At 31.5% G+C, this 15,321-nt stretch overlaps 1 protein-coding gene across 1 annotated transcript in view; it reads right to left on the bottom strand.

The window, feature by feature from the left end:
• Window positions 1-15,321, bottom strand: part of NBEA (neurobeachin) — a 685,485-nt gene that overhangs the window by 544,919 nt on the left and 125,245 nt on the right. Inside the window, exon 11 of the mRNA XM_077752635.1 lies at window positions 4,574-4,682. Within this exon, the coding sequence (XP_077608761.1) occupies window positions 4,574-4,682 (109 nt within the window). The remainder of the gene's footprint in view (window positions 1-4,573; window positions 4,683-15,321) is intronic.

Raw genomic sequence — 15,321 nt, 5'->3', positions numbered from 1 at the left:
AAAAAAAAAAAAAAAAAAAAAACAGAGTGGACAGGAAATTTGTTAAAGGGTGATTAAGAAAAGGTGTTAGTGAGTAGGTAACAATTAGTTTGAAGTAGAATATGAATAGCAATGATTTATTATTACTAGGCTTTTATTACTAGGTGTTTGACAAAACACCAGTGGTGAGTATATAAGCAATAGTCCTACAAAATTCAAACAAAGGCTGGGAGACTAACTTTATATGAACATTTTATAAGAAGATGGAATAATGATCCTAACAAGTAGCTGAACTGTTACAGAGTGGGAAGGGGGAGATATAAGCAAATAAATCTTTAGGGAAAGAGAAAAATCAAAACTTCGGCAGTCATTTTAAAGAAACTTTAATAAAAAGAATGCGGTGCTTTTAAAAATTCTTAACCACTTTCTTCATAGGTAGGGAAAAAATTAAGAGATCAATGGTTACATAAAGCTTTAGTCAGCTCCTTCACTAGCTATAATTTGAGATAGCTTATCTTATAGACTATATTTTTATTCAGTAATGATGATTTCAAGAACATTATCTGAGAAATCCTACTTTTACACTTAAAATTCCAAAATACAACAGTCAGATCCTTTTCCTAGAAAAACATTTTCAGAGATCAGATTTTATTCTATAAAACTGTCACGTGTTTATAAAGAACACTAAAGCAATATAAAATCAGATTGGCCATTATGCACATATTCAATTTGAGAAAGTAATTCATAATTTGGAAAAAAGTTTTCAACTTGCTCTGTGTTAAAAAGATATGCTAGAGTATCACATGAGGCTTCCTTCCATATTACTAAAAAAAAAAAAAAAAGGAAACAAGTATCAGTTTTTTCATAGCAATTAAGCTCTTGGGTAGTAGATTTTATTCTAAAGTTGATCTTTAGGAAGTATCTTTATAAAACAGTTTTTTTTTAATTGGCCTACTTACAATCCTACCAGGCAGAATATAAAAATTCTCTTCAGTAGTGTGTTCCCTTTACCATAAGTAGTACTTATTCCTCCTGCTTTGCATTACTATTAATTATTCACATATCTTTCCTTCCTGATATAAAAGAGGATATTATGTTATTCATCTTTTTTTCAGCTCAGGTCATGATCTCACGGTATGTGAGAGCAAACTGTCAGTGTGGAGACTGCTTGGGATTCTCTCTTTCCTTCTCTTTCTGCCCCTCTCTTGTGTGTGCTCTCTTTCTCTCAAAATAAATAAATATTGTTTAAAAAAATAAATAAAAATCTACTGAAAGTAATCTACACTATATACCATACTTAGTGGCTAACTACTGAAAGCTTTGCACATGAGTTCTGGAATAAGATGTTCACTATTACAATTTATATTTGGTATTATACTGTAAATATCAGTATAATATTAAGGGGAAAACAAAAAGAATAAGTATTAGAAAGGAAACTATAAAATTTTCTACAAAGAAATGTTTTTGAAAAATAGACAAACTACTAGAATTAGAGAAGTAACAAGACTGGCATATAAAAAGGTCAACATGAACACCAATTATATTTCTATATATCAGTGACAAATCAAAAAAAGTAACATTTGAAAAACCTCAAGAATCTAGGAATAAGTCTAGCAACAACACATAAAGTTGCCTACCAGAAACCTAACAAAGAGACCTAACTAAATTGAAGGATGAACTAAATGCATGAATTGGAAGGTTCAATATGATACAATGAAACACAATGAAAATCCTAGCCTTTTCTGGTGGAAACTGACAAGTTGATACAGATGATAATGCAAAAACCCACAAACAGCCAAAGCAATCTTGAATATTGCTTTCCAAAATGGGATAATCATAAAAGAAAATGAAACGGTGACCTATATTAAATTAAGGACATTCACGCATCAAAAATCAAGAGTGAAAAAGCAGGCCGCAGAGGAAAGGATATTCAGAAGAAAAACCCAACAAAGGTCCCAAATCCAAGATATAAACAGAATTTCCACAAATCAATAAGAAAATGATAGACAATTCAAATGAAAAAGGACAAACACTTCGAACAGGTATTTAATAAGAGTGGATAACAAAAGACAATAAATGTATGAAAATGTTCAACTTAATTTGTCATCAGGGGAATGCAAATTAATACATAATGTGATCTACAAAATGTAAGACCATCTTTGCAAGTCATATTTTTAATAAAGATTAGTGTACAGAATAAAAAAAATTGCTACAATTCAATAATGAAAACACTGTAATTTTTTAATGGGCAAAGTCCTAAATAGATATTTCCCTAAGGAAAATATGCAAATAGCCAAAAAGCACATGAAAAGATATTCAACATGATTAGACATCACAGAAATGCAAATAAAAAATGATATGCTATTTCACACTCACTAGGATGGCTAGAATAAAAAAAGAAAATTAACAAATGTTGACAAGGATGTGAATAACGAAACCGCACACACTGCTAATGAAATGTAAAAGGGTGGAGCCACTTAGGAAAACAGTTTGGCAGTTTCTCAAGTGGTTCAACACAGAATTATGATAGGATCCAGCAAATCAATCCATTGGTAAGTACTACCTAAGAGAAATAAAAACATATGTCCACACAAAAACTTTGACATGAACGTTCATAGGAGCATTAGTCATGACATCCAAAAGACGGAAAAAACACAAATGTCTATTGACATTGGAAGAGATAAATGTGCTGTATGCATACAATGGATACTATTCATCCATAAAAGAAATGAAGTACTGATATATGCTACAACATTGATGAAATCGTGAACACATGACAGTAAGTGAAATAAATAGGATACAAAAAAACAAATACTATATGGTTCCACTTACATGGAATATCTAGAATACACAAAATCCTAGAGACAAAAAGTTGATTACAGGTTGTCTAGGAGTGGGGATCTTGGAGGGAAATTGGGAAAATTGGCAAAGACATGAATAAGTATGCCATAAAAAGGAAAAACTGGATGTGTGATAAATATATATGAAAATATGTCTAATTTTATTCAAAATTTCAAAAATGCAAATTAAAACCACAATGAGAAAGTATTTTCTACCTAAGCTGACAATATAATTTTAAGGTTATTAATTCTGAAAAGGAGGAAGAACTGAATATGTCTTTTTATTTGATTTAAAGTCTCCTCATTGAATTTCTAATTTTTTTAATTTATTTTTTAAGATCTGTTTTTTAGTAATCTCTATACCCAGCATGGAGCTTGAATCCGGAACCCCCAGGTCAAGGATGATACACTCCACCAAATGAGCCAGCAAGGTGCTCCAAAGAATTTCTAAATTTAAGCTAAGTTTTAAGTATAAAAAAATGCTCACTTTAGAATTATTTTGATAATGTCTCAGCATATAGATGAAGAATATATTCAAGGGATAGATCCTGCTAGTGATCTTGTCTGTACACGGTAATGTCACATTACATTCATAATATCTAATTCTCGTAAAATATAATTTAACATAAATCTCCTAAACAATTCTTAATACTCTAGATGTAAAAAATAGTTTTCCATGAAACTAAACACCTTAATGAAAATCTTAATGTTTCTGAAAAATTATTTCATTAAAGAAATGCTGCGAATGATCAATCTACTTAATAACCTACCACTCCTCAATCACCAATCCTTCAAGAAAGAATATTTGTTTCAAAACAAAGACAAGTTACAAGGAATTCAAAGGTAGAACAATCTGAATTGAAAAAACTATTTCCTAAAGTCTTCTCAATTTTATTTCCAAATGGAAAAATAAATGTATCCCTTTTATTCGAGGCCTCACCTCTATTATAATTTCTCAAATAGTTCCATTTTCAGAGCAACTGGATGCTAAAGAGTTAACTGATAAAAACAGGGTTGAGAGAGCTACCGAGGGTGACAGGTATTTCCTTAGGCAAAACATACTTTTATTCATGATTTTCCAAGTTAATTTTTAAAATAAATTGAGTGATACAATCAAACTCTAATGAGCCATAATAGAAATCCAGCATTCATTACCAGATTAGTACAACTGTGACTAAACCAACGAAGGATAAAAAAGCCAAGGTATAAATTACACAGAATGGGAAAATTAAACCCATCTAATTTATATTGTTTATATTATGTAGTGTTTAAAGAACAGCTGCCTTACTCAGATATATTAAAAGCAGAGACAAACACAAACTGTTTTTGCTTATTACAAAATAAAGATATTTTTACCTTATATAATTGGAAAATTAAGCAAAAACAAGAAATCCATTTAAAATTAAATTGATAAAGCTTCTAAGAATCTTAGTTTGAATGTGAAGATAGTAAAGAAACAACTAGAAAAAAATTAAGGGGGAAAAACTTGTAGCTTTGACTAAAGGTACAGGGAAAAAAGTTTCTTTAGTTGCTATCTTAACTCAAAATCCTTTAATTATATAGATTTCTAGTACCCAATTTCGTTCAATGTCTATACTTAAGTCTAAATGCAAAATATAAAAGTAAATATTTGTGAATTAGCTAACAACAATGAACAGTTAATGAAAAGAGAAATAGAAAAAAATATAATTAGGGACCGTCAGTTGTTCAGCTGTACATACTACACAGTAGAACTATCCATACACATCACTTACCTTTTCAAGTAAGTAGCCAATGACTAAAAAGCCTTTTCCACCCAGCATCTGTTCTTGCATGGCTACCGAACTTTTAAGTAGTTCAACCAGGAATGCCAAAAGAGTAGCACTGCATGTAAAGTACAGATAATTATATTTGTAATCATCAAATGTTGATTATAAACATATGACAAAACACACTCAATTCTAATCTCTACTCTGCTGACAATGATTATTATACCTTATGCTGTATATGAATATATTTTTCTCACAAGCATGAGAAAACTAGTTTCATCACTTTAAAATTAAATATAAATCAAAACATAACTACAAAGTTTTTAAAAAATATTCCAAAGCCAAACACTGAAGTTCATCTATACATATCAATATTACCTGCTTCAAGTAAATCTAACATTAAGAAACACACCCACAAATACATCAATTCTCCATAATAAAGACTCTACCTGGTATTCTTTTGAAGAACATGTTATCTTAGAGAATTTTAAGTGTGTATGCAATATTGCTTTGGAAGAACACACCTATTGTTAAAATTTGCTTTTCATTTAGACCTATTTTTTTAAATAACTTGTAATTTTTTTAGAAAATATCCAGAGAAATATGCAACACATTTTTTACGTCCATATGTGCCCTCAGTAAAGCTCATGAGAGCAGAAAAACAAATGATCTGTATAGTATTGAAATGAAAGTGGCAGTTAATTATACAATGTATACACGAACACATAAAAGCACACAAAGATAAGTGCCAGACAAAGATAAAGCACTTGTTATGTCTGTTGAATGAAGGAAGAAACAAAAGAAAAATAAATGATTGCACTGAATTAAGCTTTGATAATATGTTACTTCACAAAGTTACATATAACAATTTTCACTAGCAGCATTAATACATGATAGCATTCCTAATTAAGAAAATATATATTCCTTCATTGTATATGCTTCCTGTAGTTTATAAAAATATATGACAACAAGCCCAACTTCATCAGCAATTAAAATTCCTCTTTACAGTGCTTTATAATGTACCCTAATTTGCCTATTTATAATCACAAGGAAGTAAAAGCACAAATTCCTAAATATTTTTGAAATTCACAAGTACTCATTCCTACAAGAAATTAAGAAAATCTGTTAATGAGAAAAACTTGAAAATTACTAAGGTCCAAAAGGAATCTAAAATGATTCCATTCTCTCAAGTTACGCTAACTCTTCTTGTTTCAATAGGATTGACAACATGTTTCTCTGAAAATGTGGCTATTCTTGTTCAAATCAGAAATACTCTCATTAAAAGAATCAATTGCATATTATCATCATTATAAAGATTGATAGTTTAATGGATTACATGACATCAGCTAGAAAAAATATAGTATATCTGGAAATAAGGTACTTTATTACAGGAAATTAAATTCAATTACATTAATTGGCCCTATGACTTTTAACCACACAAAAAACTAAACTAGTATTACAAGTCAACATGGTTCTTTCACTTTGCCCTAAAGTTAGACATTTACAAGTAAAACACAACTACCAAGGAATCTCTTGGGATTTTTTTAATGTTTCTGTAAAGAAAAACAGCTGTTAAACAATCTAGTCCATTTTTAATGAATAATAAAAGCCACTTCACAAATAACTGCCTAGTACTACTGCACAAAAATACTTCTGCCTAAATATTTGAGAAGGATAAAGAAATCAGTGCACAAAGATTACACAATTTCCTAATCTTTTCATGGAATTCTTATCTACAGCTGAGTTAGGGATTTAGGGGGGAAAGATGACTAAAATTCCTAAACATCAGCACTGCCAAAAAGAGAAACTGGAAATGCCTATGGTCTGATGGGAAAAAAAAATGCTTACAGTAAATCACTCTCCTATGTAAAACTATATGAAATTACAACGATGCCATGGATTTTTTTACTCTTTTATGGAAGGACTACTCTTTCTCAAACATCTAATGAATAAATTCAGACTTCTAATCACAGTAGAGTTCCATTACAAAATCAGAAATATTAATTTTATTCCAAAAATCTTAACACGTAACTATGCTACCCATATAAAGTTAATTTCACTTCAGTTTTAACTATGACAACAATTGAAAAGTCAAATGCATTCTCTAACAAAAGTATTGTAAATTTATACCTAAAACTGAATGCAATAGCAATACTACATCTTTTTTTAAAATCTTTAAAATAGGTTATTTGACATGGTGGATGTAATAGTAAATAGATGGCCATCTTCGAAGAGGTACATTTTCAAACATAATTTAACAAACTTACCAGCAACTAAAATGCATCGGATTGCTGCAGGGCTCACAATAAACTTGCAAAATTCTGTGTACTGCCATACAAAATTTCTCTCCATTCTTGCCTATTTCCAACTCCCCTAGATACAAAGGCAAATATAAAGGATACTTCAGCCCATTCCTATATCTCCTACATACCACTTCCTGTCTAGACATATCAGTTCATCTGTAGAGGATCTAAGTATACAGGATAACCAAAAAGCAAGTATCTGTGTCAGCCAAAACTAGTATACACAACATAGAAGTTTCTCTTGAAAAGTATAGCAATACCCAAACACATTTTCATAGGAACATTTTATTTAATAGGCAAAAAGTGTTCTTTCATCTCTTAAAGTAAAATTGCTAAACTTTTCAACAGACAGTAGTATAGCGTATCATGTTCTTTAAGTAGCAATTCTACTTTAGGAATAGTTAAGGGTGTTTAATAATCCTGCCTCCCTTTGGAAAATGACACTAATAATCTATAGGGTTATTCTTAAAGATAATTGACATCTTCCAGTTCTTAATAAGCTTCCAATAAATTAGAAAATAATATTTATTTCAAGTAACATACTTATAAAGGGCTAGACCTTAGGAAAATGAAGAAAATAGTATAATAATACCTCTAATGACAGCATAGTTGTTATCTCTCTAGAGCTTTCTGGTCCATATTATTAAAGAATACCACACAGTCTTGGCCCACAAATACCTGAGAATATTTAACAACTGTGTATGAACATGACTAATTTCTTTTTCTAATGAAAAATCTGTACTATATTTAGTTTCCATTAAAATTTATATAAATATAGATTTTTTGAATATTTGTATATATAGATCAAAATCTATATTTATATAGATTTATATAAATTTATATATTTATATATTTAATATAACTTTATCCATTTCAATTTGCCCATTATTTATTTTTTAAAGTCACTACTGTAGATAACTTATGATCCTAAAAGTTTTATTATCTTTGAGGATTTGATTAAAGATATAATATATCAGAAAGACAAACCTAATGTATAACTGAAGTGATTCAGATTGAATAGGAAACCTCAGTTCAAAGGCAGTTCTTAGGGTACGGAAACTGGCTTTCCGATCTGTTTTATACTCAAACAAGCAAAGTACCTGAGCTGGACGAACTGTTTAAATATATTAAGAAGAATGGAATTCATAATGTAAAATATTAGAGATTCCCTGGGATCCAACACCTCCTCCCCTTTTAAAAGGATGTTTTTAATATCTTCAGAAACACTACAAAGTAATTGCCAGAATAAATTTAGAAGTAGATTAAGTTCCACTAAGATTAAGGTACCAATAAGGGGAGGAAATCTTTTGACTTTTTCCTAAGGTTTCATCTTTTATGTAGCCTAATTTGGGATTGAGATACACTGAAATCTTGCTAAGAATGATTAAAATTATATAAAATATCTAATACTCCTGTTTCTATGCTATATCTCTGACTGGAAAACTCTTCTGAGATGACAGTGATCAGAAGAGGAACAAAACTGTAAAAGAAATCAACTCAAGTCCATACCAAGATAATTTCTCACTCAACACAATTACTTTCCAGTGACACCCACACACAAAAAATCTCACAAAAGTTAGAAGAGTTAAATTCCTTCACAGTTCAAAATTATAAAGGTCTAAACCCAAGTGTCTAATTCCATGTCCATTTAACAGTCACTTTGAAGACATTGTGTTCCTGAAGATGCACTCTCAAAGAACACTGCCTACCTGCCTATATATGCAATGAACCTGATACACAAAACTGTCACATTCATCAGCTCAGATATCAAGTGGAGATACATGCTGAAATAAGTAAAATACATTTATCTGCAGAGTCAAATAAGAAAAACAGTGAAATGCAGTACAGGAAAATGTAAGGACAGATGGAATACACTGGTAGCACAGGAAATCACTAAGCCTGCCCATAACCATGAAATCTCTCAGTAGTTTCCTTTTCTTTCAGCCTGATAAGCAGACAGGCAGCTTCATAAACTAAATTTGCTATCTCTGTCAGGACTATTTGAGATTATTCTTTAAAGGCCCTGTTTTCTTTTATTTTATTTCATTTTTACTTTATTTGTTTTATATTTATTTATTAATTTTGAGAGAGAGAGGGAGAGAGAGAGAGAGGACACATGCACCTGAGTGGAGGAGAGGCAGAGAGAGGGAGAGAGAGAATCTCAAGCAGGCTCTGCACTGTCAGCGTGGAGTTTGACATGGGGCCAGAACTCAGCAACAGTGAGATCGAGACCTGAGCTGAAACCAAGAATCAGACACTAAACTGAATGAGTCACCGAGGGGCCCTTAAAGGCCCTATTTTAAAGTTGATCAGGCAATCACACATTTTAATCTTCCTTTGGTAACTGATTTTGATTTTATGTTTCATCAACCTATTTTATTTCTGAAAAAATGTTATAGCCAAAGTCAAAGGTCATAAACTCATGACTGAAATGTCTCAAAATCTGTCTTATATAGGAAACAAAATTTAAAAATGTTTAATTCTAAAGGAATTAATTCTAAATGTCTTATGATATAGTTATATGTTAAGTATATTATATCTACCAATATTTACATAGTTTGAAAACAAAACAGCCTTTAATCAGCTCCACTCATAACTACATAAAAAGGCAACAGATATTTACTAATATCTACTATTATTTGCCTACTATTTGCAACTTAATCTCAATTGAAAAATGACCACTGACAATACTCTAAATGTCCTTGTCCCTCTATGAAAATTCAGTAGGCAGTTACTAGTAACCATGTGCAATCCATGGATACATGAATGAATACTTCATAAATTTAATGTTATAACTTCCTAACACCTAAGAAGCTGAAAATTTCAAAAATAAAATAGAGACACTATAATGACACATGTGTGATGCCCTTCAAGATCAAAATATGACATAGCCAGGGAGCCAAATGGCCAATCCTTTATCCTGGTGCCAAGACCCAACCTGTTTAACAGAAGCAGGATTAAAAATATACCCTGGAAATGCTAAATTATCAAAAAAAAAGAAGATAAATATTAAATAAATATTAAAAAGCTGACTTGGGTGCCTCAGTTGATTGAGCGTCACACTCTTGATTTTAGCTCAGGTCACAATCCCAGGGTCATGGAATAGAGCCCCACATAAGGCTCCACACTGAGCACAGAGCCTGCTTCAGATTCTCCCTCTTTCCATCTGTCCCACTACCCTGCTTGCACTCTCTCTCTCTCTCTCGTAGAAACACAAATTAAAAAAACAGCTGACTACACAGAAAGCAGAAATAATTATTTGATACTTAGGCTTTACAAGTGCCCAGGAATTTTTTGGTGTTTTAAAAATTATTATTTAAATGATCAGGCAATAAAACTGACTTCTTTCTTACTTTTTTTCTTTTTTTCTTCTGTGTGTGTACAGTTCTGAAAATTTATATATGTTGAGTTTGATAATCCCACCAAAATCAAGATACAGACCAGTTCCATCATACAAAAAAAACATATATTTAATCTCTTTACAGCTTTAAAAATCACATTCTTCCAACTCTTATAATCTTGTGTAATTACTCATCTCTTATCCATCACTACAGTTTTGACATTTCAAGGATGTCATATAAATTGAATCATATAGCATGGAATCTTCTGCGCTTGTCTTGTTTTTGACCTCAACATGTTGCCTTGGAGAATCATCCAAGTAGCTGCATATATCAAGAGGTTATTCCTCTTATTACTGAAAGAGTAATGTATGAATGGATTATCACAATTTGTGTACATTAGAGTTATACAGTGAACAATAATTACAAACAGGACTACTATAAACATCCACACAGAGGCTTCTGTGTGAAAACAGTTTTTATTCATTTCTCATAAATATAAACCTACAGGAGTAGAGGAGCTGAATTACAAGGTAAGTGTGTATGTTTACATTTGTAATAAACTGCCAAGCTGCCAGAGTGGCTTTACCACTTGGAAATCCACCAGTAATATATTCCAGTTGTTTCTCATCCTTGCCAGCGCTTGGCACCATGAGTATTTTTTATTTCAGCCATCTTACTCAGTGTGTAGTTTTACCTTCTACTAGTTTTAATATACATTAATTATCTTGTTGGTTAATGATGCTGAACATCATTTCATGTGCTATTTTGACATCCTTATATCTTCTTTGGTTAAGTGTCTGCTCAAGGTTTTGCCCATTTTTTAAATTGGATTGTATGTTTTCTTACTATTAAACTTTGAGGGACCTCTTTATATATTCTTGATGATTACAATCCTTCATCAAATAAAGATTTTCTACTATCCTCCTCCAGTCTGTAACATGTCTTTTCATTGCATCTTTTGCAAACTAAAGGATTTTAACATTGATAAAGTCATAGTTTTATATTTTATATTTAGAGTTAATGTTGAGTTTATTTTTTATAAGGTGTGAGGTTGAGGCCAATGGCCATTTGTGACAGACAAACATACTTTCCTCCCTTAGATCGATTTTGCACCTCTGCCACAAATCAATTGTCTATATTTGTGAGACCATTTCTGGACTCTATTCTGTTCTAGTGACCCCTGTGTCTATCACCTTGCTAATATCATACTGCATTCATTATTATAGCTTTATAGTAAGTCTTGAAGCCAGGCAAGTATGATTCCTTTAACTTCATACTTTTTCAAAATCATTTTAGCTATCCTAGTTATTTTATCTTTCCGTATAAAGTTTAGAATCATCTTGCATGTATCAACAAACAAATCTAGGTAGGACATTAATTGGTATTGTGTTAAATCTATTGATCAATTCAATGACATCTTTACTAGGTTGAGTTCCCTATACATGAACACAATAAATCTCATCATTTATTTAATATTTTCATTTCTTTCATCAGCAATTTGGAGATTTCAGCACACAGATCTTTACATGTTTGGACATTTATATTTTAAGTATTTAAATTTCTGAAGCTATTGTTAAAAGTATTTTTCATCTGGTTTCCCACTATATATTGTTAATGCACAGAAATAAAATTTATTTTTGCATAAGAAACTTGTCTCTTATGAATTTTCTAAACTTGCTCAGCAGAGTTCTGTATATGTTAATTTCTTAAGAAATTTTACATACACAATTATGTCATCTGTGAAAGGGGTAGTTCTAATTTTTCCTTTTCAACCTGAATTAGTTTTGATTCTTTATATTGCCTTCTTATGATGGCCAGAACCTCTGATTTGGATCAGAATCACAAATCTACAACTCAGAGCTGAATTCATATATAATGTTACTGAGTTACTTCCCATGTTCTCCCCTTTCCATGATTTCCTGATAATTTCTGGTTGTGGGGACTCTTCTTTTTCATTTCTGCTTTCAAACTGCTAGTGCTTCAGTTTCCTCACTCTGCTGCACATTTCTATAATTCTGCTCAAATCCAGAGCAAACCAGCAGTAACAGAGGGATAAAACAAAGCAATATAAAGGCTTCTTGTTCTGAAAGTAAAAATCCTGGAATCCATGAGAATCTATAGAATGGATCTATCAAGTAAAAAGCTGCAAAGACTAAAAAATCAACAGCTCTTCTAGGATCCACCAAGAGAGGGGATGAACAGAACAAAGCAATGCCCCTAAGACCGGGGAGAGAAATAGGAAACTATAGGGAGTCGTGGGTTACCAGAGCAGAGACACACAAGTGGAAACCACTGTGGCAACCAGTGCCCAGCTAGGGAAAGCTGAACTGTAACTGAAAATTACTAGATCTGAGTGCTTTCAACCCCTCCAATTACAGAAAGGTCCCTACATTTACTGTGTGATTTGTTTCCAGGTAATCAACTAGATTTCATAATAAATATCAGAGAAAAATCCTCTCAGGCTTCCAGCAAAGAAAAGGAGAATGAACTTGAAATACACCAGAGCAATCTTTTCTTAACAAGGCCTGCCCTTGGAGAAGCCAGTTAACCAATCCTAACCTAGAAAAGGGAAACATCCAACTACAGTCAACTCCAGGCATCTTTTCCTAGTTAGAGGCATTGAAGAAAACAAACAAAACAAAACAAACAAATAAAGCCTGAGAAACAGTGAAATTCACAGTCCAGAGGCACGGGCTGACTAAAAGACTAATACCTAATCATGGGATTAAGGACACTTTCTCTCCTCCACACTTCACTTCCACATTACTAAAGGCCTATTTACAGAAGTTGCTTTTACCAAGTACATAGTATCTGACTATCAAAAAAAAAAAAAAATTATGCTAAGCCCTCATGATAAGGGCTCTATTGGATAAAAGAGACATCACAGAAGAAAAAATTGGCAATGTAAGCAGAGATGGAATTCCTAACAAGCAACCAAAAAGAAATGATAGCAATAAAAAATACTGTGAAAGAAATGAAAAACAAGTTTGATGGGAATATTAGTAGACTGAATACAGCTGAGGAAAGAATCTGTAAACTCGAGTATGTATCAATAGATTCCTTAAAAACCCAAACCAAAAGGAACAAAAACTGAGAAAAAAAAAAAAAAGAATACCAAAGACTGTGGGACAACTAGAAAATGTGTAACATACCCACTGGGAATATCAGAAGAAGAAGAAAGCTACAAAAGAACAGAAAAAAATATTTAAAAGAATAATGATTAAGAATTTCCCCCAAATTTGTGTCAGAAATAGATCCAGAAAGCTCAGAGAACACCAATTAAGATGAATGCTAAAATAAACTATATCTAGGCATATCATTTTCAAATTATAGAAAATCAAACATATCTAAAAACTCCTAGAAGAAGCCAATGGGAAAAATATAGTATTAATAGTCAAAATCAGGTAAGAATTACGTCTGACTTCTCTTCAGAAACCATGCAAGCAAGAAGAGAATGGAGTAAAAATTTAAAGTGGTAAGTGGAAAAAAAACCAAACACAAGAAACAAAACAGCAAACTCAAGGTCTCTAACCTGAAAAATTATCCTTCAAAAGTGAATGAAAAATAAAGACTTTCTCAGACAAACAAAAATTGAGAAAATCTGTTGCCAGTCTACTGCCACCAAAAACTGTTAACAAAAATTCTTTAGAAAGAAGGAAAATAATATAGGTCAGAAACTTGAATCTATATAAAGAAAGCAAGAGCACTAAACAAGGATTAGTGAAGGTAAAATAAAAAGTTTGATTTTTTTATTCTAAATTGATCTAATACATAACAGTTTTCAAAATAATAACATTGACACTGCAGTTCATTATGTATGCTTATGTATATTCATTTTGCATGAATATGAATATATATGCTTATGTGTGCTTCTATATGAAATCAATGACATATAAAGTTAATGACAGCAATGATACCAAGGATAAGAAGAAGGAATGGTGATTATTATGTTGTTATGAAGTACACACACCACCTATGAAGTAGTAAAGTCTTATTTGAGAGTAGAGTTAAATTAGTTGCAAACTCTATCACAACCATTAAAAAGGGTAAAAATGTAAGTAAAACTGATATCTAAGAAAAGAGAGAAAATGGAAGTATAAAAAATGCTTAATCAAAATTGAAAAAGGCAGAATAAAATTAAAAGACAAAAACTGTAACAAAGAACAAAACAAATCTAAAACAGTAAAAAATATAGTAGATATTAATACAACCATATCAATAATTAATTTGAATGCCAATGTCTAAATGCATCATTTAACACAGAAACTGTCAGAATGAGGTGAAAAACGTAACCCACCTATGTGCTGTCTACAAGAAACCAGTTTAATATAAAGACACAGATTAAAAGTAAAAGACACAGATTAAAAATATACCATGCTAACAACAATCAAAGCAAAACAGAAGTACTTACATTAATTTCAGAAAGGGCAGTTTTCGAAGGAAGGAAAGTTATCAGATATTAATTAAGAAGGTACTATATAATGGTAAAGGGGTCAATTTTCCAGTAAGACGTAACATTTCTTAAAGTGCATACACCTAACAAAAAAGTATCAAACTATGTGAGGCAAATACCACTGAAACTACAAGGAGAAACAGATGAATCCACTATTACACCTGGAGACTTCAACACCCTTCCCTCTCTCACAAACAGACAAATGCAGCAGGCAGGAAATCAAACCATAATTGAACTCAACAACACCAACAAATAACTGGAGAGAACTGATATCTATACACAACTTTATCCAACAACAAATGAACACATATTTCTCTCATGGAACATTCACTAAGATAGATCACATTTTGGGGCCATAAATCACATCTTACAAATGTAAGTGAATAAAAATAATACAATGTCTTCTCTCAGATCACAATAGAATAATTAGAAATCAATAAAAGAAGATAACTGGAAAATCCCTTAACACCTGGAGATTTAATGCACACTTACAAATAACATGAATTGAAGAATCTCAAGAGATACTAAAACTATTTTGAATGAAATTAAAATGAAAACACAACATAGCAAAACTTACGGAATGAAATGAAAGCAATGCTTACAACAAAATTTACAGCGCCGAATGCTGTGATACTGCGATCTATAATAAAAACATAT

The sequence above is a fragment of the Crocuta crocuta genome, unplaced genomic scaffold, assembly GCF_008692635.1.
Source record: "Crocuta crocuta isolate KB4526 unplaced genomic scaffold, BGI_CrCroc_1.0 scaffold190, whole genome shotgun sequence".
Lineage (NCBI taxonomy): Eukaryota > Metazoa > Chordata > Mammalia > Carnivora > Hyaenidae > Crocuta > Crocuta crocuta.
This window is presented reverse-complemented; position numbering and strand designations above follow the sequence as displayed.